This window comes from Miscanthus floridulus, chromosome 15 (assembly GCF_019320115.1).
Source record: "Miscanthus floridulus cultivar M001 chromosome 15, ASM1932011v1, whole genome shotgun sequence".
NCBI lineage: Eukaryota > Viridiplantae > Streptophyta > Magnoliopsida > Poales > Poaceae > Miscanthus > Miscanthus floridulus.
This window is the reverse complement of record NC_089594.1, coordinates 78,901,628-78,921,752: the sequence shown is the minus strand read 5'-3', so window position 1 is coordinate 78,921,752 and position 20,125 is coordinate 78,901,628. Positions and strand designations below refer to the sequence as shown.

The following is a 20,125-nucleotide window of genomic DNA, read 5'->3' as shown; positions in this document are numbered from 1 at the left end:
CTGATATTGTATTTGTTTTCATATTTCTACCTGGATTCGGATTCGAATATGGATAGTGTCAACCATACCAGATAGGATACGATTGGATATCGACATCATAAATATGCGATTTGAGTATTCGGATACGAATACGGTATCGGATGTTGAATATCCGAACTCGGATACAGACGGATCTAAACACCTCTAAACGAATTCGATCTCGAATACGGTCAGAAAATATTAGTACCATTTTCATCCCTACACAGGGCAAAGGATTTGCCCTTTTATTCCCTGATGACATCCAACAAAAACGTATATCCAATAACACAGCTTAGCTTTAGGAATGGTCAAAGATGTACACAGAAGCAAGTTTATTCATCCTCACGCTACCACAAATGATTTTTACACACAGTCAAAATATATTTATAGAGGCAGTTTTCACAGTAGCCTGCCAGCCTCTACTTGAGTCTATGGAAATAAGAGGGTTTTATGCACGGCCCTACAACTGCAACTGCAAATTGATTTCTAGGGAGCTAACATCCTTACTCTTAAAAAATGCAAAAAGGAGAGTTAATAATAAGCACAAGACTTTCAACTTGAGGAAAACAAAATCTATAGCAGTCAATAAAAATAAAATTTGAAAAAACAAAATTTAGATTCACGACTTCATAAGATTTATGATGAAGCAAGGGCCGCCATAGTTAATGGCAAGATTTCAAACTAATTGCATATTTAAAATATACATAGGTGCCATCCAAAGTAAAAATACGAATATGGATGAGATGAAAAACATATAAATCAGTCCTTTGAAAAAAAGTAATTAATAAATTTATGATAATTAGATATAGACTACTCCTACGAAGTATCTATTATGTCTAATTTGTAGAAAATAAACAAAGAGAAAACATACAATTTAATATAAACAATTCTTTATTAGTCAGTTGTATTAAACAATATATCTCTTAAAATTCTAACTCGTGTGAGAGCACGGGTTGATGGACTAGTGTCAAATAAGAAACTCTCTCATTGATCATAACATGTGCAGCGATTAATTAGGTCATTAGCTACAGCCTTGCATATGAGTAGTTAAGTTAGAGGAGGAGCCGTCAATTGCACTGACCCCGCACACACGGTGTCGTATGCTACGGCTGTTGGGCACTGGATTCCCATTTATTTCTGTGTATCCGAGAAGTACTGAGTCCTTGAATTATACAGTAACACCTAACAGTACGACTCGCCGTACTATATGGCTGTATACTTAAATCCGTATCGATTGATCGTTCGTGTGTAGTTTTAGTGCATTCATAATTTTAATTACTCTCTCCGATCCAGTTTATAAGACATTTTACCTGAGTCAAGAGTCAAACTTTATAACCTTTGACTAATAATTTGATCAACCATTTCTAATTATTATAATAAAAATTTGATATTATTAGATTGTAATCACATATACTATCTGATAATCGCAAACAATATAATATAAAATAAATGGATGATCAAAGTATAATTTAGAAGATCGTAGTATGTAGACTACGTTTTATAAACTGGACCGGAGGGAGTAGAAGAGATGGTTCTCTTTTATGACTTGTATAACACAAGGTGCTAAGAATACAGTGAAACCTCGGCCGTACAAGTTTTGGACATATTTGTATTTAAATATAGACTTCGAGAGATATTTTGGTTGAGATAAGTGATTTCGGTACAAATTAAAGCGGTTAATTTATAAGATCCTTTATATTGACAAATGTGGGTATTAAAAGCAATTTTTAGAGTTATTTTAGATTATTTTTTATAATGGCAGAGTTCAATAATTTAGTTGTTATTTTGCATTATTTTTCATAATAGAATATGTGGGTGATTTGTATGTAGATTTAGAGATTTATTTTGAATTATATTTCATAACGACAACTATGGGTAGTCTAAATGCAATTTTAGGGGTTACTTTTATGTATTATTCGTAATAATATAAGTGGGTTATTTTTTTAGAAAAAAAAACTTTATTTATTCTAAATTATAAGTTATTTTAGTTTTTTTAGATACATAGATTTTGATATGTATCTAGACATAATGTATATCTAGTTGTGTAACAAAAGCTACTTATTAGAAAAGTCAAAACGACTTATTATGAAATGAAATGGAGGGAGTAGAATAGATCTAATGATTATTATAGCCAATGGTAATTAGAGCATATCAAATTAAAGGCCATATATTCCGGATTATTTTGAAAATTTTAAGGACCTCCTTTTTACCTACGACATCTCGTGGGGATTAAACACGGGCTCCGTTAAAGGCCTCATTAAGATTATGATATGATGTCCAATGTGAAATGATACAATTTTTATGCAGTAGACATCCATATACGATTCGAGTAATTATTGGCAATAAATATGAAATTTGACCTTCTCGTCGAAATACTATTTTTCGAAGCATAGGAAGTAGTATATAAAACAATCCACGTCCCAATATATATATATATATATATATATATATATATATATATATATATATATATATATATATATATATATATAGAACTACTATCCTGTAGCTGGCTACAGAATAACTTATTCTGTAGCCACTTTGAGTTACGATAATTACTATGTTATTTTACGAGATTATAGTAACTCCTTACTAAGTGGTTTAATATAACGTTATGGTAAATATCCCCATGTGTTATAGTAACCCAACTATCGTAAATATGTATTTATATTATGGTAAATTAGTATATAAAATTATAGTAAATGGAGGTGGCTACAGAATAACTTATTTTGTAGCCGGCTACTGAATAGCCTCTCCCTATATATATATATATATATATATATATATATATATATATATATATATATATATATATATATATATATATATATGGAAAAGAAGTTTGAATTGAAACGTGGGGAAAATATATTTTTCTTGTCCCGTTGAGCACGATCCCCGAAGCAGTGAAGCGGGGCACCCGTGACCGCGTGAGTGGAGCGGAGCAGACCAGTGAGCCAGTGACCGACCGCCGGTAGAAAGAGGAGACGACGACAAGGACAGCAACAAACGCCGTGGCATCCCGGACAAATCGCTGCGGCTTCCAACCAAGAACCAACCGGGCGCCGTCCCGAGGCGACGCTTCCCTGTCAGCGTCGCCGTCTTCCTACCTGTCTCTGCCCCCCGTCCGTGGCCCCGTGTGAACCCACGCCAAAGCAGAGCGCAGACTGCAGAGCAACCACCACCCCTCCTGTCCGTCTCTTGCTCCCTTTCCTCTAGCCACACCCACACAGGAGCGAAGAGACAAGGGAGCGGTTGCCTGGCGCTGATTTCCCTTTTCCCGATTCCAATCAATTAAGCATAAACACAGACACAGGCAGCAACCACAGCGTTTTGGCGTTTGATGATTGCGCAATCGAGCAGCGGCGCGGGGAGGCAACAAGACGCTCCACCGAAAAGGGGGCGCCTTTACAGGACACGGGCCTCGGCCGCCTCGCCTTTCCCTTGAATCTCGCCGCGCCGCGCCTCCTTTCGTTTTCCCGCCCGTCGCGACCTTCGAAAGCACTGTCACAGCGAGCGAGGGAGCGGGGGAGGAGCGCTAGCTCGTGGTGGAGGAGGAGCAAGCAGAGGAGCGGAGGGCCTCGCTGAAGCGCGTGCGCGTAACCCGCGCCTCCACCCGTCCGGCGACGGCGAGATGGAGGCGGCCGCAGACCCGGTGAGTTCTGTTCGCCAACTCTCCTCTCCTCCCGTTTCAGTGCTTCTCCCTCCTGGCCACCACACCACGGTGCAGCGCAGCAGCCAGCGATGAATTCGTTTCTCGTTGTCTTGTTAGTTTTTGGTTTGCTTCTGGATTTGGTGCGGTAGGAGCAGAGGAATATGTGTACAAGTGGTCCAGTTCATCCATTTAGTTCTTGCGTTGGTTGGTTCCATTCCATGGGCTGGCCGTGGTCCATAATATTTTTCAGCATAAGTAGTACATCATTGCTTGGGGTTGGGGATGCTCAATTACCGTAACCGCTGGTCAGTGTTGGATCGGAGGTGAAGTCGCAATTGCTTAACAGAGGAGACAATTTTTGTGTGTGTGCCTCTTGCTTCTTGTGGCGGCAAGTTACTGTAGCATGTAGGACGTTGGGCGTGGTTTGGTTTTTATTTAGTAGAAAAATCTCACCTTTTTATTGCAAGCTCCACACGGTTTGGAACAACAATTCTGCAAACTTTTTCTTCATGTATTATTAGGTCTGCTAGCAGCTACTTTCCTTGTCATTTCCGTAGTAGGAGAATCGTTGTTTCGGACAGTTATGTGCGATTTTCTTTGAACTTGGAAGGATGAATGACTGCACTTCGCATTACTCGCTGCTATATCCTTGCTTGTTTGGGAAATCGTCCCACGTTAGTTAGACTAGCTCACGTGGTTGTTTCTTTTTTTAACAGTTGGAGTATGAGCTGCAGAGGGAGATCTCTGACATCTTGATTCAGAACTACGTTTGCGGTCTGCGCCAGGAGTTTGAGATGAAGTTATGGGAGCATCAGAACTGCATCAGCACTCTGAACAGGAATTGGGCAGAAAAGGTTTCTGAGGTCACGGTGCTGCGTGACGAGCTTCACAATGTTCTGAGTGTTATAGTCGCTTCTGAACCTGGTACTCATCATCCTCACCAGTCCCACGGTGTCCTAGAAGACCAGATGATCATTGTGAAGATGAAAGATGATAGTGAGCCTTCTGTAACAGAGAAATCTTCTGAGTCAAGTGAGGTTATGCTTCAGATCCCAGATTTTTCCCTCCTGAAGCACATGCACAGCGAAGAAGTCACGAACTTTCTCAAGATGGAATGGCTAAAGCTGCGAAGGCAGCACGAGTCCGAGCTGCATGAGAAGACAGAGGAGCTGTTCAGGGTGAAAAGGGAACACGCAAAAGAGAAAGCTTCGTTGCCGCTTAAGAAAGAGAGAGAGCTTGAATTCATCAAATCAAAGTTGCTCCAGACCATCTCCAAGCTTGGTGAGATAGCCTCAAGGAAAGAGAATTCTTGTTTTGACGGTAATGAGAATAAGGAGATGCGCAGATTGAAGGACAGGATTGGTATGCTACTACATGAAAATAGTCGTCTCCGAGGTTTGCTGGCTGATAAAAAACAGGAGGTTAAGCACCTCTCTTTGCAAGTATCAGATTCAAAGAGCACAACATCCCAGTACTCACTGTCAGAGACAAAACTGTTAAACAATTCTGAGAAGCTTAGGGCTGAACTCGAAGATTTAAAGGTTGAGAGGCACTTGAACAATTTAGTGGATTTGTCTGTATTCAAGGAAGTTTTTGATAATTATGAGAATCAGATTTATGAAATGGATCAGGAGGGATCCTTCCTCAAAGAGTTGCTTGATGAAAAAGAAGACCAGCTAAGTTTTATTTTTGAAGATAGACAAAAGCTCAAGTATGAAAATAGTCAACTTGTATCAATTGCAGGGTCAATTATGCAGCACCATGACCAAGTCAACTTGGTTAATGACGAGCTTATGATGTTTAAGGAGAAAGTGTGTGAGCAAGAACTGCTGATATTGGAGTCAAAGGGTGAATATAACTCCATGAAAAGGTGTTTGTATGAGGCTATGCAAGAAATCCAAGTATGCAAGCAAGAAATACTTGGGCTGACTGAAAACTTAACTTCTATGTCTATTGCTTTGAAGGAAGCCAAGGAACAGAATGCCTCACTTGATGCCACAATCCGTGAAATGAAGAAAACACCAGCACAAAGTATTGGCAGTCATTGGGGATGGACTGGGGAATTTGATCTTGCCGGTATGGAGAAATTGTCAAAAACATATAGTGACTTTGAAAGCAGATTAGTAGAAACTATGAAAAGAAATGAAACCAGGTGTGTAAGTTAACTTATATCCTTTCACATTTCTCTGTAGTTGCTTACTTGCTTGTTTAATCTAGAACCACACGTGCTCAGTTAGGCTCGTTGACTCTTTTGAGTTTTGACAAGAGCATCCTGACACTCCTTGTATTTTAGTCATCTGTATGTTTGTGCAAAGTAGCAACTTGGTCATATATTTTCTGTATTTCAGTATATTATTCAAACGTTCATTTTCTTTTGTAAAAAAATATGTGCAGGTTGACTAGTCTAGTTTGTCAGTTTAGCCCACTGGTGCAGCAAGTTGTTGTCTTAAGGAAAAAAGAATTCTGGTATAAGCAAATACTTGAGATTAAATGCTCAAATCTTCGGAAAGCAGAAGCAGAGGTTAGTCTTGTTTTAAAGTTTTTTTTCTTTATTAAGCTGCTACTGTTAGGCTACATCAACCACAGTACTCCTGCACAAAAAATAGATAGAATGATAAGTTCATGATGTATTAAATTCCAAAGGAGGACATCTGATTTATTTTCTTATCCTAATTCAGGTTGATATACTTGGCGATGAGGTTGACACTCTTCTAAGTGTTCTGGGAAAAATCTATATTGCACTTGATCATTATTCTCCAGTTTTGAAGCATTACCCTGGGGTAAGATAAATACTCCATAAAAGAACATGACTCGCGCTATTAAGATTTAAACAGGACATAACCTTTTCTGCTATGCTTCCAGGTTACAGAGATTTTGATGCTTGTCCAGAAGGTGTTGAAAGGAGAAAGCATTGAACACCTAGCCACTATGGGAAAATCCTGACAGATTTCATGTCCATACAAACAGTTGCGCAAGATCCTAAGAAGAGTTAGAACAATGTGCTGTGGGAGAATATTTACGCGTACTTACAGCAAAGAAACTTGCTAGCTTAGAGTATTTTGTGCAGTCAAAGTAGCGATGACTACAATCAGAAGGATACATACGTAGCCATGACTGTTGATTATGTAGAGTAACAAGTTTTCAGCCTTGCTAGCTTCATTTGTATTAGTGTGCAGTTATAGTTGAGTTCAAACTAGAAATTTAAAAGGTTGGTTCAACAACTGTACCTTTACATAGATGTGTTATGTAATGGTTGTAGGTTTAGGTCGCATGATGCTTTGGTGATAATTATTTCAAGGTGCATAGCTTCTTCTAGTCATATGGAGTATTGTATGCTTGTATAGTTGTGGTGGGTAGGGAACATGAACTTGTAACAGTTGCATTCCATTCGTTGCAGTTAAAATATACATGAAGATTCTTTGTTTGATGGAAGGAGGTATTGACATGAACATGCCCTGGCTGATAGATTGCAAGTGACTACGGTTTTTCAATTGAGCATGACATGCTAACATTTTTTCCCCAGAAAGTAAAGAACAAAATTATTATACTTGTTCCAGATGAACATTAGCTTGGAACACTGACTTTGAGCTAGAAATCTGACTCGTCCTCTCACCGACATTTTAATTTAGAAATCAGAAATGCTTGCGCTTTCTGCTTCTGCTGATCTTTGCATCAACTACTCTCTCTCTCTCTCTCTCTCTCTCTATCTCACACACACATGTAGAGGACTAGGACTAGGGGTATATTATGTATACATTGATTGACTGATTCATTGGCAAAGATTGGGAGGTTACTGTGGTGCGAGTATGCAGTGGCGCCGTTCGGCTGCAACGACTGACATCACTGTTCACGCTCTCACGAATTTCTCCCGATTACTCTAAGCGAACAGGGCCACTGCTGGGCTCCAAGCCACAAGATCCATGATATGTATTCAGCTTCACCGGCCGGAGGAAGAAGGAAGAGACGCACGCAACGACGGCCAATGCGGCATCGTGTTCCTGCAACCGCACTGTATCTGCCACTGCCTGCCGCATACCCAACACCAGCTGCAGACCGAGAGGCAGAGACAGAGAGAGGCTACAGCAATATAGCTGGCGGCTGATGAATACATCCCTGAACTTGGCTAAAAACACTGTTCTGACTAAATTGTTGTAAGAGAAAAACACTATTCTAGCTAAAAAAGAAGCCGAACGTGTCAGTTTCTGGGTAAGCCGAACGGGGCCTTAGTGTCTCCTGATGATGTATGAGATGAGTGAAAACATTGATGTGTTTGCATGTCTTTGAAGAAAAGATAGAGTGCGCGCTCAAACTAAAATCCAACACACGATTTGGCAGAAGTTCGCCAAATCAATAAATCAAGTTATTGATAGCAATAGCAACCGATACAGAACAGAGTTGGGGAGGAGGAGATAGAGACTAGACGAGGTCAGATTTCCTTGGAGAGAGCCGCTGGCTTCCCTTTTAACCGTGCGCAGGCGGTGAGCACATTCTACAGGCGTCAGGGCATTGTTGCTCCACTCTGGGCCGTAGTAGCGCTTGTTCAGTCTTCTGCTTCTGGGCTCCTACGCGACAGACGGCCCAACTCCTGGCGCCTTGTTCTCAATGTCTGAATCGCCGACACACTTGAGGTCCAGACAGTTATCACTTTTTTCTTTTTGAAAATAAATATTTTATTTCATCCCGAGATCAATACATCGAGTTGAATGGTTCTCGTCTATTACGCATGTAATGAGAACATGTGTACAAAAAAAGGTCGCTCGCTATGCTATTTGATAGCTGGGGTTCATCCGTTCATGATTCTGTTTTTGCCTAAGGTCACTCGCTGTATTCTTAATAAAATACTCATATCTCAAAGGACACTTTCCCTAAGGTCAAGTTTATTTTTTTAAAAATGATGCATGTAATATGCTGATCTAGTTCCAAAAATCTTTGTATATCCAAAGTTGTCAAACCAGCTACATGGGTAACTATTTATATGAAAGGGAGAACTGCCATGGTAAAAGATTACGATTTTGCTTATATCTACTAAATACTCTCTCCTTCTCAAAATAACCATACATATCAATTTCCGAGGAATCAATTTCTTTTTGAAGTTTGACTAACTTTATAGAAAATAATATCAACATTTATATATCTAAATAAGTTTATGAAAATATTTACCACGATTAATCTAATAATATTTATTATGCATACTAAATATTGATAATTTTTTATATGTTTGGTCAAACTTAAAAAATTTGGCTCCTCAAAAAGTGAGATATGCAGTTATATAGTATACAAATTTCAGATATATGAGGTAAAGCTTGGATCTGGAGCTAAACTCAAGACTAAATAGGACCAATGTATATAATAACTAGAATTGCAAATAGAGAAGCCCTAGTGTTTGAAGTTCCGAAAAAAAATGGTTGAGTCTGGCAAAATGTGACACTTATTTCTTTGGGCCTCAAATATACAAATTTCTCTTACTAGCCAAAATTTACAAAATGATTGATAATTTTGACTTGTCTGTTCAAATGTTAGCTCTTAGCTTTTCTCATAAATACATGAGCAAACAATTACAAAGTATATGACGAGATTATAGCAATAAAATGAAAACAATAATTTATTTTTGATTTTTTTTCTCAAAATAAAAATAACGATTGCCAAAAGCCAGTCACCAGGGTTGGTAAAAGGCCAATAAATAATAATTATAAAGAAAAAAGGTAAAAAGGAAAATAAACATGTTTTGGCATGATTTTCTTGTTGAAGAAAGAAGCCGAGTGCCAGTCCACCACTTTTGCAGTCTCCAACAGTCCAACTCCACCACCGCCCACACGTTTCTCCTCCCCCTCCATTTCCATCTCCTCCTGGACGGACACCACGCGCCCGAGCGACGCTTCCGCCTCGCTTCTGGCTTCCGGGTACCGATTTCTTCATCCAATCCGCCCCTCTTTGATCCGCTTCGATTTATCGGAATCTCCCAGTTCGTGCGGTCGCTCTCCTCGTAGCAATATACTGCACGTCTCCTGGTAGCAAAAGACTGCACGTGTTCGTGGTTGGATGCCTGGATGGTGGTGCCAGATTGTTTCTTGGCGATGGGTGGATGCCTGGATGGTGGTGCCAGATCGAATGGCCGTCGGACGGGACCGCTGTCGCACTGTCAGCGAGTGGGCGGGACTAGTCTGTAGTGAGAAAATTGCAATAAGCCCATTGTTTGGTGTCCTATAATTGCAATTTTCTCGTCTGTAGTTTAGTCTGATTCATTCACTTTGATTCAATCGCTCGAGTTTATTAGGAGGAGCATTGCAAAAAAAAAAGTTCTTTGGGCGTCATGGAACGATCTGATAACTGTGTGGGTTTATCAAGAGATTTGTTTTCCTAGGGACGGAATTCTGATTATGTGTGCGTTTGTGTTCTCGAGTTACGGGAATTGATGATCAATTGGGAGCTCCTGATTTTAGCCGGCTTGTTACATTGCAGTGATAAATGTTAACGGTTTATCTTTACTACCCTTTCTCATGCTATCAGTCCAGGCGAATGAGAATGTGTGCAGGCATCATATTATTAGATAACATCAAAGCATATTCAGAATTGCATTCTGTAGAGTTCAAGACTTCAAATGTCAGGAAAATGTGTCGTACTTGTTGGCATCAGTCATGTGCAGACAGTCTGACATGCTCATCTGTTGTTTGTCACTGCGCCATGTCATCCTTTACTTAAGGAGCAATGTATATGTATTATTCAGTTTGCTCAAGGCCTGGAAATACGGTTTTGCAGAGGCTTCAAAGCACCAATTGTGAACTTATAAACAGAAAAATACTTGCTTATTGATTTGATATAGCATTTCTAGTGTTTGCCACTTTGTTTAGGCATATCATAATATATGTCCTCCATAGATAAAACATGTTGGAAGATTACTCTCAGCCTCAAACAATGTTCTCTCTCAAGACTTCTGCTAAGATTTTGACCCGACATTGAATCTTGCTCCTTTTCAGATTGTCCAGCAAAAGACACTGCATTTTACAATTCAAGCTTCTTTGGGAAGCCCCCGAAAAACTAAGTTGGACTTGCAAAGGTGGATAGCTGGTCCAATAGGGCTGGCTTTAGAAGATCAACCACGGCTCCAAGGATAGGATCCCATACTACACTACGAAGGGGAAGACAATGTGCCCAGTGCTTTCCTAAGTTTCTACTTGCATCCCCTTCTTTTCACGGTGGTCGTGGTGCCCTCCCATCTGCAGGGGGGCATCTTTCTGATTTGACCTACCTTGCTGGTGGTGGTGGTGCTGCTGAAGCCTGAATTAGGATTGTTAGTATTGTAGATATTCAGATAGTATTGCATAAACTAAGCATCATAACTATGGTGTCGGCCACCAAGGTAGAAGGTGAATATTCGTTTCTGAGAAAGGACTCTCATCTGGATCAATCTGAAGGTAAGCAGTAGTTGCTTTCAAATGGTTTTTATCTCTTTTATTACTAATTTTCTGTTTTTTGCCTCCTCTTCTCTGTAGTAAAATTCTCTATTTTATGAGTTGCATCGATTAGTCATGTTACAGTTTCAGTTTATAATATGTGCCTGGTTGATTCTTGAATAGGTTGGTTTAGATAAAACACTAAAACACCTAGACAATTTTGTAGAACCAAATCAGCTATTCTCGCTGGTATTTGCATTTAGAATAACTGATGTATTCAGTTTTTTTTTGTGATGCTAGTCTTAAACTCCTCTTTGCATCTTCAGGTGTGAAGATACATCTATATCGATTTGGTGCAGAACACAGAAATGATAAACTTGAAAGCCTTGCATGCTTTGAACAAGATGGCCCAAGTTTGCTTGATACCATCCTTCTTGCTCAGGTTTTGTAATTTCTGGAGTTGTACAATTTTATGAATTCTCAAAACAATGTTTTAATCCATGCTTTTTCTTTGCACCAGTGGGATAATTTTGCTTGGAAGGGCTGCTTGGACTATGATGTTACTGCTTGCCAACTTAAGGTTATCAAAGTTTTTTTTTTTCATTTCTTCCATTGTTGAGAGTCTAGCGAACTCCTTAAATGGTGTCTGTTTGTTCGCATCAGTTTGCAGTATGCAACATCGAGTTGCTTTCTGTCATGTGCGGTCGCACATACGCCAGGCGCAGGAGAGCCTGCGACGTGCGCCGGGCGGCCGAGCGAGCAACGGCCGAGCGAGCAGCCAGGGCGCAGGAAGGGCAGGCGAGTGGCTAGGAGGAAAGTTAGCTAGCTGATTAGTTGCTTCCTTGTTGGATTAGTCCTACAATCAAGGAGAGCCTTCTCCATCTGTTAGGCCACGGGCCATATATGCATGTACGCTGGGACAATTGAGATTAACAAAGAAGTTATCCCTAATCTCTCTTTCTCTCTTAAGCCGACGGCCGAGGGGCATAACCTCGCCGGCGTGACGGACGATGGCTACGAGCTACGTAGCCGAGGTCCGGCCAGTCAGGGGTTTGAGGCCCTTGACAACCTGGTATCACGAGTCCGGCGAACTTCGCCGCCTCGCTCCCGCTCCACCAGCCTATCCACCGCCGCCGCACCACCATCCTCACCACCGCCATCCCCGTCTTCCTCCACCGCATCCACCGCTGCCCAGCCGATCATGGGGGAACAAGCCATCGCCGACCTCACCAAGATGCTCCAGGACCTGTCCGCGGATATGGCGACCATGAAGGCCGACCTGGCGTCCCTGAAGGACAAGTCGAGCTCTTCCTCGGCGGGTGCCGGGCCCACCGACGGCAGCCATCACAACGACCGGCCGCCGCGGTTCCAGAAGATGGACTTCCCGCGCTTCGACGGCAAATCCGATCCGCTGATCTTCATCAACCGATGTGAGTCCTACTTCCACCAACAGAGAACCATGCCGGAAGAGAAGGTCTGGATGGCCTCGTTCAATCTCGAAGACGTGGCCCAGCTGTGGTACATCCAGCTCCAGGAGGATGAAGGCACGCCGCGCTGGGGTCGATTCAAGGAACTCCTCCATTTGCGGTTTGGCCCTCCTCTCCGATCGGCCCCCCTGTTCGAGCTCTCGGAGTGCCGGCGTACCGGGACGGTGGAGGAGTACTCCAATCGGTTCCAAGCACTCCTTCCCCGCGCCGGCCGGCTTGACGAGATCCAACGGGTCCAGCTTTACACCGGCGGCCTCCTTCCGCCTCTGAGTCACGCGGTGCGCATCCACAACCCCGAGACACTCGCCAACGCGATGAGTTTGGCGCGCCAGGTGGAGCTCATGGAGATCGACAGGCAGGCCCAGGCCCCGGCTCGGCCCGCCGCGCGCGGTCTGCTGCCGTTGCCGCCGCCTCGCCCGGCTCTTCCCGCGCCGCCCCAGCAGCTGGCGCTGCCCGCGCCACCGGCGGGTGCCGACCAGGGACGCCGCGAGGGCAACCAGCGGCGCCTCTCCACGGCGGAGCAGGCGGAACGTCGTCGCCTTGGCCTATGTTTTAACTGTGATGAAAAGTATCTCGTGGCCATAACAGGTTTTGCAAGCGGATCTTCTTCGTCGACGGTGTGGAGATCGACGACACCGACGACGCCGCTAAAGCGGGGGACAAGGAGGCTCCCTGCTTCTCGCTGCAGGCCGTGGCCGGCGTGTCCATGGCGGACACCATGCAGCTCGCGGTGGCGCTGGGGGCTGCCTTCGCTCGTCGCCCTCCTCGACTCCGGCAGCACCCACAATTTCATCTCCGAGGAGGCAGCGCGGCGGTCCGGACTGCCTCTCCGTCAGCGGCCCCGCCTCACGGCCATGGTCGCCAATGGCGAGAGGATCACCTGCGCCGGCGTCAGTCCGCGACGCGCCACTGCTCATCGCCGGTGACCCGTTCCCGGCGGACCTCTTCGTCATGCCCCTGGCCGGGTACGACATCGTCCTCGGCACCAAGTGGCTCGGAGCGCTGGGGCCCATTGTCTGGGACCTGGCCAACCGGCGCATGTCATTCCAGCGCGAGGGCCGCACCGTCTCTTGGGCTGGCAGTGCCCACCGCGGCAGGGCCCCGCCTTGAGCGCCCTGGCAGCTGGCGAGCCCCTTCTGGAGGCCCTCCTAGACGCGTTTGCGGGGGTCTTCGCCACACCGACCGGCCTGCCCCCCAAGCGCGCCCACGACCACCGCATCTTGCTGAAGCCCGACGCGCAGCCGGTAGCCGTACGCCCCTACCGGTACCCGGCTGCCCACAAGGACGAATTGGAGCGGCAATGTGCCGCCATGATTGAACATGGGATCGTCCGCCGCAGCGACTCGCCGTTCTCGTCGCCGGTCCTCCTCGTCAAGAAGCCCGACGGTTCATGGCGCTTCTGCGTCGACTACCGGGCCCTGAACGCGATGACGGTCAAGGACGCCTTCCCGATACCGGTGGTGGATGAGTTGCTGGACGAGCTCAACGGCGCCAAATTCTTCTCCAAGCTGGATCTGCGGTCGGGGTACCACCAGGTCCGCATGCGGTCCGAGGACGTCCACAAAACGGCGTTCCGCACGCATGACGGCCTGTACGAGTTCTTGGTCATGGCGTTCGGACTCTGCAACGCGCCGGCCACATTCCAAGCCTTGATGAACGACGTACTCCGGCCGTTCCTCCGCCGCTTCGTCTTGGTATTTTTTGACGATATTTTGATTTACAGCAAGACATGGGCGGATCATCTGCGCCACCTTCGTGCTGTCCTCGACGAGCTCCGCCGCCACCAGCTCTTCGTCAAGCGCACCAAATGCTCCTTTGGTGCCCCCGCCGTCGCCTACCTCGGCCACATCATCTCCGCTGCGGGCGTCGCCATGGATCCGGCCAAGGTGCAGGCCATTCGTGACTGGCCGGCTCCTCGCTCCGCCCGTGCTGTTCGTGGCTTCCTCGGGCTCGCGGGGTACTACCGCAAGTTCGTGCATAACTATGGCACGGTGGCCGCGCCCCTGACTGCGCTTCTCAAGAAGGATGGCTTCTCGTGGGACGACGCAGCTGCCGCGGCGTTCTCGGCACTCAAGGCGGCGGTCACGTCGGCCCCCGTCCTCGCCATGCCCGACTTCGCCAAGCTGTTCGTCGTGGAGTGCGACGCGTCGACGTTCGGCTTTGGGGCCGTTCTCGTCCAGGAGGGACACCCGGTGGCCTACTTCAGCCGGCCAGTGGCACCACGTCACCGCGTCCTGGCCGCCTACGAGCGCGAGCTCATTGGCCTCGTTCAGGCGGTCCGGCACTGGAGGCCCTACCTGTGGGGGCGCCGCTTTCTCGTCAAGACGGACCACTACAGTCTGAAATACCTCCTCGACCAGCGCCTCGCCACGATACCGCAGCACCACTGGGTCGGCAAGCTCCTGGGCTTCGACTTCACGGTGGAGTACCGCTCGGGCGCCACGAACACCGTCGCCGACGCTCTCTCCCGCCGCGACAACGAGGAGGGCGAGCTGCTGGCCATCTCGGCGCCCCGGTTCGACTTCATCGAGCGCCTCCGCCACGCCCAGGCAACTGATCCAGCGCTGGTCGCCATCCACGACGAGCTCCGTGCGGAAACCCGCACCGCACCGTGGACCATCACCGACAGGCATGGTCGCCCTGGAGGGCCGCCTCTACATCCCAGCCGCATCGCCACTCCTTCAGGAGATCCTGGCCGCGGTCCACGACGACGGCCATGAAGGCGTCCACCGCACGCTGCACCGTCTACGGCGTGACTTTCATTTCCCCAACATGCGTCGTTTGGTGCAGGAATTTGTGAAGGCGTGCGCCACATGCCAGAAGTACAAGTCAGACCACTTGAGGTCCGGCCGGTCTGCTCCAGCCGCTGCCAATCCCTTCCAGCGTTTGGGCCGACATCGGCATCGACTTCATTGAGGCGCTGCCACGGGTGCAGGGCAAGACGGTCATCCTCTCCGTCGTCGACCGCTTCAGCAAGTACTGCCACTTCATCCCGCTGGCGCACCCCTACACCGCCGAGACCGTCGCCCAAGCTTTCTTCGCCGACATCGTCCGCCTTCATGGCGTTCCTGCAGTCCATCGTCTCGGACCGCGACCCGGTGTTCACGTCCGCGTTCTGGACCTGAGCTCATGCGCCTCACCGGCACCAAGCTCTTCATGTCGTCGGCATTTCATCCGCAAACGGATGGCCAGACGGAGGCCGCCTAACCAGGGTGATCGTCATGTACCTCCGCTGCTTCACCGGCGACCGTCCTCGGCAGTGGCTCCGTTGGCTCCCGTGGGCCGAGTACACCTACAACACCGCCTTCCAATCGTCGCTCCGGGAGACACCGTTCCGCGTGGTCTATGGCCGTGACCCGCCGACCATCCGCTCGTATGAGCCCGGCGAGACGCGCGTGGCTGCTGTTGCCCAGGAGATGGAGGACCGCGCAGCCTTCCTCGACGACGTCCGCTATCGCCTCGAACAGGCACAGGCGGTCCAGAAGCGTGTCTACGACCAGCATCATCGCCCGGTGGCGTACCAAGTAGGTGACTGGGTACTCCTTCGTCTCCGGCAGCGCCCAGCGGCGTCCCTGCCACGTACCACCGCCGGCAAGCTCAAGCCACGTTTCGTCGGGCCGTACCGCGTCGAGGAGGTCATCAACGACGTGGCTGTCCGGCTGCAGCTTCCCCAGGGGGCCCGCCTCCATGATGTGTTCCACGTTGGGGTGCTCAAGAAGTTCGTCGGCACGCCCCCAGCCACGCCCCCGGCACTGCCACCAACCCACAACGGCGCCGTGGTGCTGGCGCCTGACAAGATCACCGCTGCCCGGCTGGCACGCGGAGTGCGACAGGTGCTGGTCCAGTGGAAAGACGAGCCGGCGGCATCTGCGAGCTGGGAGGACTTCGACGACTTCCGTGCTCGCTTTCCCGCTTTTCAGCTCGAGGACGAGCTGGTCTTCGACGGCGGGAGAGATGTCATGTGCGGTCGCACATACGCCAGGCGCAGGAGAGCCCGCGACGTGCGCCGGGCGGCCGAGCGAGCAACGGCCGAGCGAGCAGCCAGGGCGCAGGAAGGGCAGGCGAGTGGCTAGGAGGAAAGTTAGCTAGCTGATTAGTTGCTTCCTTGTTGGATTAGTCCTACAATCAAGGAGAGCCTTCTCCATCTGTTAGGCCACGGGCCATATATGCATGTACGCTGGGACAATTGAGATTAACGAAGAAGTTATCCCTAATCTCTCTTTCTCTCTTAAGCCGACGGCCAAGGGGCATAACCTCGCCGGCGTGACGGACGGCGGCTACGAGCTACGTAGCCGAGGTCCGGCCAGTCAGGGGTTTGAGGCCCTTGACACTTTCTAACTTGTGGTGATAGTTAACACTTTCTGCGTGTACAGCATCTTCTTCACCTCAGCACCCACCCCACGTGCAGAATAGCAGTGTTCTGGCCAGTGGCCACACCAACATAGTGGCATGGTAGCAGTGTAATATCTCCACAACTCTGCCAGACATTCACTCCGCCATATGCTGGAATTATCTTTCTCTTGCTTATGCTTGTAATGTCATTGCGCTTTGCAATTGCTCAAATTGTCGTATCTCTCACTGACCAGTACTAAACATTGCCTTCGGTGGTGGCTGTTAAGAGAGATTATCCACAATTGTTCACATATTTGTATAAGCAATAAGGCACATATATTGGCATCTAAGGACAAAACCTTGACTAGATGGCCTATTTGAGATCCTATACTCTATCAAACCTAGAATTGGCTACAGTAGTAAGCCAGCAGTTGAGTTTGTGGGTGGATAGGAAAGGTGTGTTGGCTGTCAGGGGGTTTGTGATATACTATAGAGCATTGATAATTGTGAAATTTAAATGGTACTATTATATTTCCCTGTCAAAAACTATGACTGCTCCATCGACCCTATTTACAATATGGTGGCACTGAGTTTGTTTGGAATCATCAAATTTGAACTGCTGTACAGGTCATTGCAGGTGGAAGAAATTTTGTGGATCAGCTGAACAATAAATGGGATTCATTTTCACTGAAGGAATACGACAAGTTCTTTGAGTCTTTCGCATGCTTGAAGCCAAATAGTATGAAGAGTTATGATGGATTGCTTCTGGGCATTTCACAAGGAGAAAATGATAGACCTGAGGTTGTTTCTTCAGTATCACTACCAAAGGATGGACTACTTGTGATTGCAAATGTACGGTTTAGTGTTGCTACAAATATCTGCCTTCCCTTCCTTGCTCCATGCTAGTTGGTATCTGCATTTTGTTTGTTCCCTTCTGATGGACATTTTTTCTCCCTGAAGGCATATCCTGTTGAATATGGTCATATCTTCTTGGTCCCAAGTGCAATCAATCAACTATCTTGCTATTGGGACAAAAGGATGATTGGACTGGGTACAAAAATTTCCTCTGAAGTAAATAATGCAGCATTCAGGGTTTTCTTTGACAATGGAACATCTATAGTGTCAGGTCACATGATTTTTCAGGTAATGTTTACCTATTTCCAGTTCCTATAATCTCCAACTTATTTCATCTATATGTTTATAGAGTTAATTGTTCTCCTATTTGGCAGTATAAACTCATCAGTTATCATTAAACCATCGTTATGCAGTTTATACCACAATGAGTCGTTACAGTGTACCTCAATAAATGTATTCCCTTTGTTGCTTCTATTCTTCTTCTTTTTGGCCATGTGTAAAGTTCATAAGGCAGATTGGGCATATATTTGAGCAATGGTTCTAATATTCTATTATAATAAATTACCTCTGAGTAGACAAGTTCTCTGTAGTAAGATTTGTTTAGATGGTAGAATCACCTGTTTGGCTTCTTGCAGTAGATGGTTGAGGAGAATCCAGTGTCATGTTTTGTCTCATCTTGCAGGCATGTTACTTTGCAATCCCTTTACCAGTGGAGTCTGCCTCCACTTTCACAGTATATGAGGAAAGGCTGGATCAGACATTATTGTGTCTGAAACAGTTGACTACCCCCTAAAAGCTCTTGTGTTCACCAGCACCAACCTAAAAACACTTGTCGGTGTTTTTAGTGAAATATCCTTTTCTCTGCATGACAATGCTACTGCATACAGCCTGCTGATTTCCAACAATGGCACAAACGTTTTCTTGTTTCCGCAGGTAAAATCTATTAAACCTTTCATTCCATTTCTAGACAATTTTATTTCAGCAACCATTGAATGGAAACACGTGAATATCTAATACTTGGTTTATAAGGTGAAAAATCTGGTTACTGGCTGCTGTCTGTCTGCTTGGGAGTGTGGCGGCTACTTTGTTTACCACACCAAATTTGGTTTTGATAATGCTTCTGAGACTGAAATCTCCAACAGAATGGGCTCTGTTTCACTTGAGGATAGCACCTTTGAAGATCTGAAACATCTTTGTTGCGCTATTGCAGATGATCTTGTTATGTAAGCTCATGCAGAATGTTACTGCATGATAAATGGTGTCTGTGAACCGCTTCATTTTTATAAGCTTAGCTGGTTGTCCATATATAGGGGGTGTTTGGATTCGTTGACTAAAATTTAGGAGGTGTCACGTGAGGGTGTCGCATGGAGTGTTCGGATACTAATAAAAAAAACAAATTACAGAATCCGTCAGTACTCCACGAGACGAATTTATTAAGCCTAAGTAATCTGTCATTAGCACATGATTACTGTAGCACTACCTTGTCAAATCATGGACTAATTAGGCTTAAAAGATTCGTCTCGCAAATTAGTCGCAAGCTGTGCAATTAGTTTCGTAATTAGTCTATATTTAATACTCCATGCATGTGTCAAACATCCGATGGGACAGCGACTAAAGTTTAGGAGGTGATACCAAACACCCCCGTAGTGTGGGAACTATGTCTTAACATTCGGATTGATCAATAAAGTTTGCTGTTTTTAACATGGATCAATTTTGCATTTGTGCACCTGCTGACTTGTGTGCGATTTAACGTCCAAGTGATGGACGCGCCAGTCCTTTGCTGCCGCCAAAGCAAGTAGCAAACGGACCGACTCCATGCGCGCTACTGGCACAAAGACCTCCTCGAAGTCGATGCCCTCGCGCTGGACAAAGCATCGGGCGATGAGGCGCGCCTTGTACTTGACAATGGCGCTGAGCTCGTCCCTTTTGACTTTGTACACCCACTTCAGGCTGATCGGACGGCATCCTGGAGGTGGATCGATGAGCTGCCAAGTCTCGTTTTCCTCGATCGCCTTCATCTCCTCCAGCATCGCCCGTCGCCAGTTTCCATCGCGCTCGGCTAGCGCGAACGTGGGTGGTTCCTCTGCACTGATGAGTAGCAGCTCTACGTCGTTGAGCAGCCTACCCGCCAGACCTGAGGGACCTGTGCCGCCGATGATGTCGTCCAGCCTACGGAACCTCAACTCCTCACCTTCGTGGTAGGCATCCACGAACTCAGTGATGTCACTTGGACATGAGGTGAACTCGATCGGGGGTGATGGAGTTCCTTCTTCCGCTGGAGTGCCCTACATAGCACCCGAAGTGCTCGGCACTGCTTCTGGACTGCTCGTCATAGCTCCTGCAGTGTTCGGCCACACTATAGGAGTGCCTAGCCTCAGTCTTGGAGTGGT

General features: G+C 46.5%; 1 protein-coding gene and 1 pseudogene across 2 annotated transcripts; both read left to right on the top strand.

The window, feature by feature from the left end:
• Positions 1 to 3,208: 3,208 nt before the first annotated feature.
• LOC136508051 (WPP domain-associated protein-like) lies at positions 3,209 to 7,284 on the top strand. Of its 2 annotated transcripts, XM_066502659.1 has the most exons (5): positions 3,213 to 3,670; positions 4,387 to 5,822; positions 6,065 to 6,191; positions 6,349 to 6,450; positions 6,533 to 7,275. In XM_066502659.1, the coding sequence occupies exons 1-5, from the start codon at positions 3,650 to 3,652 to the stop codon at positions 6,611 to 6,613; spliced, it is 1,767 nt and encodes a 588-aa protein (XP_066358756.1). In that variant the 5' UTR covers positions 3,213 to 3,649; the 3' UTR covers positions 6,614 to 7,275. The 2 variants fall into 2 exon arrangements, 1 of the variants encoding a protein (XP_066358756.1); XR_010771838.1 differs by lacking the exon at positions 6,065 to 6,191 and having other exon boundaries at positions 3,209 to 3,670; positions 6,533 to 7,284.
• Positions 7,285 to 9,440: 2,156 nt separating this feature from the next.
• LOC136508986 (GDP-L-galactose phosphorylase 1-like) lies at positions 9,441 to 19,427 on the top strand (annotated as a pseudogene).
• The last annotated feature ends 698 nt before the right edge of the window (positions 19,428 to 20,125 follow it).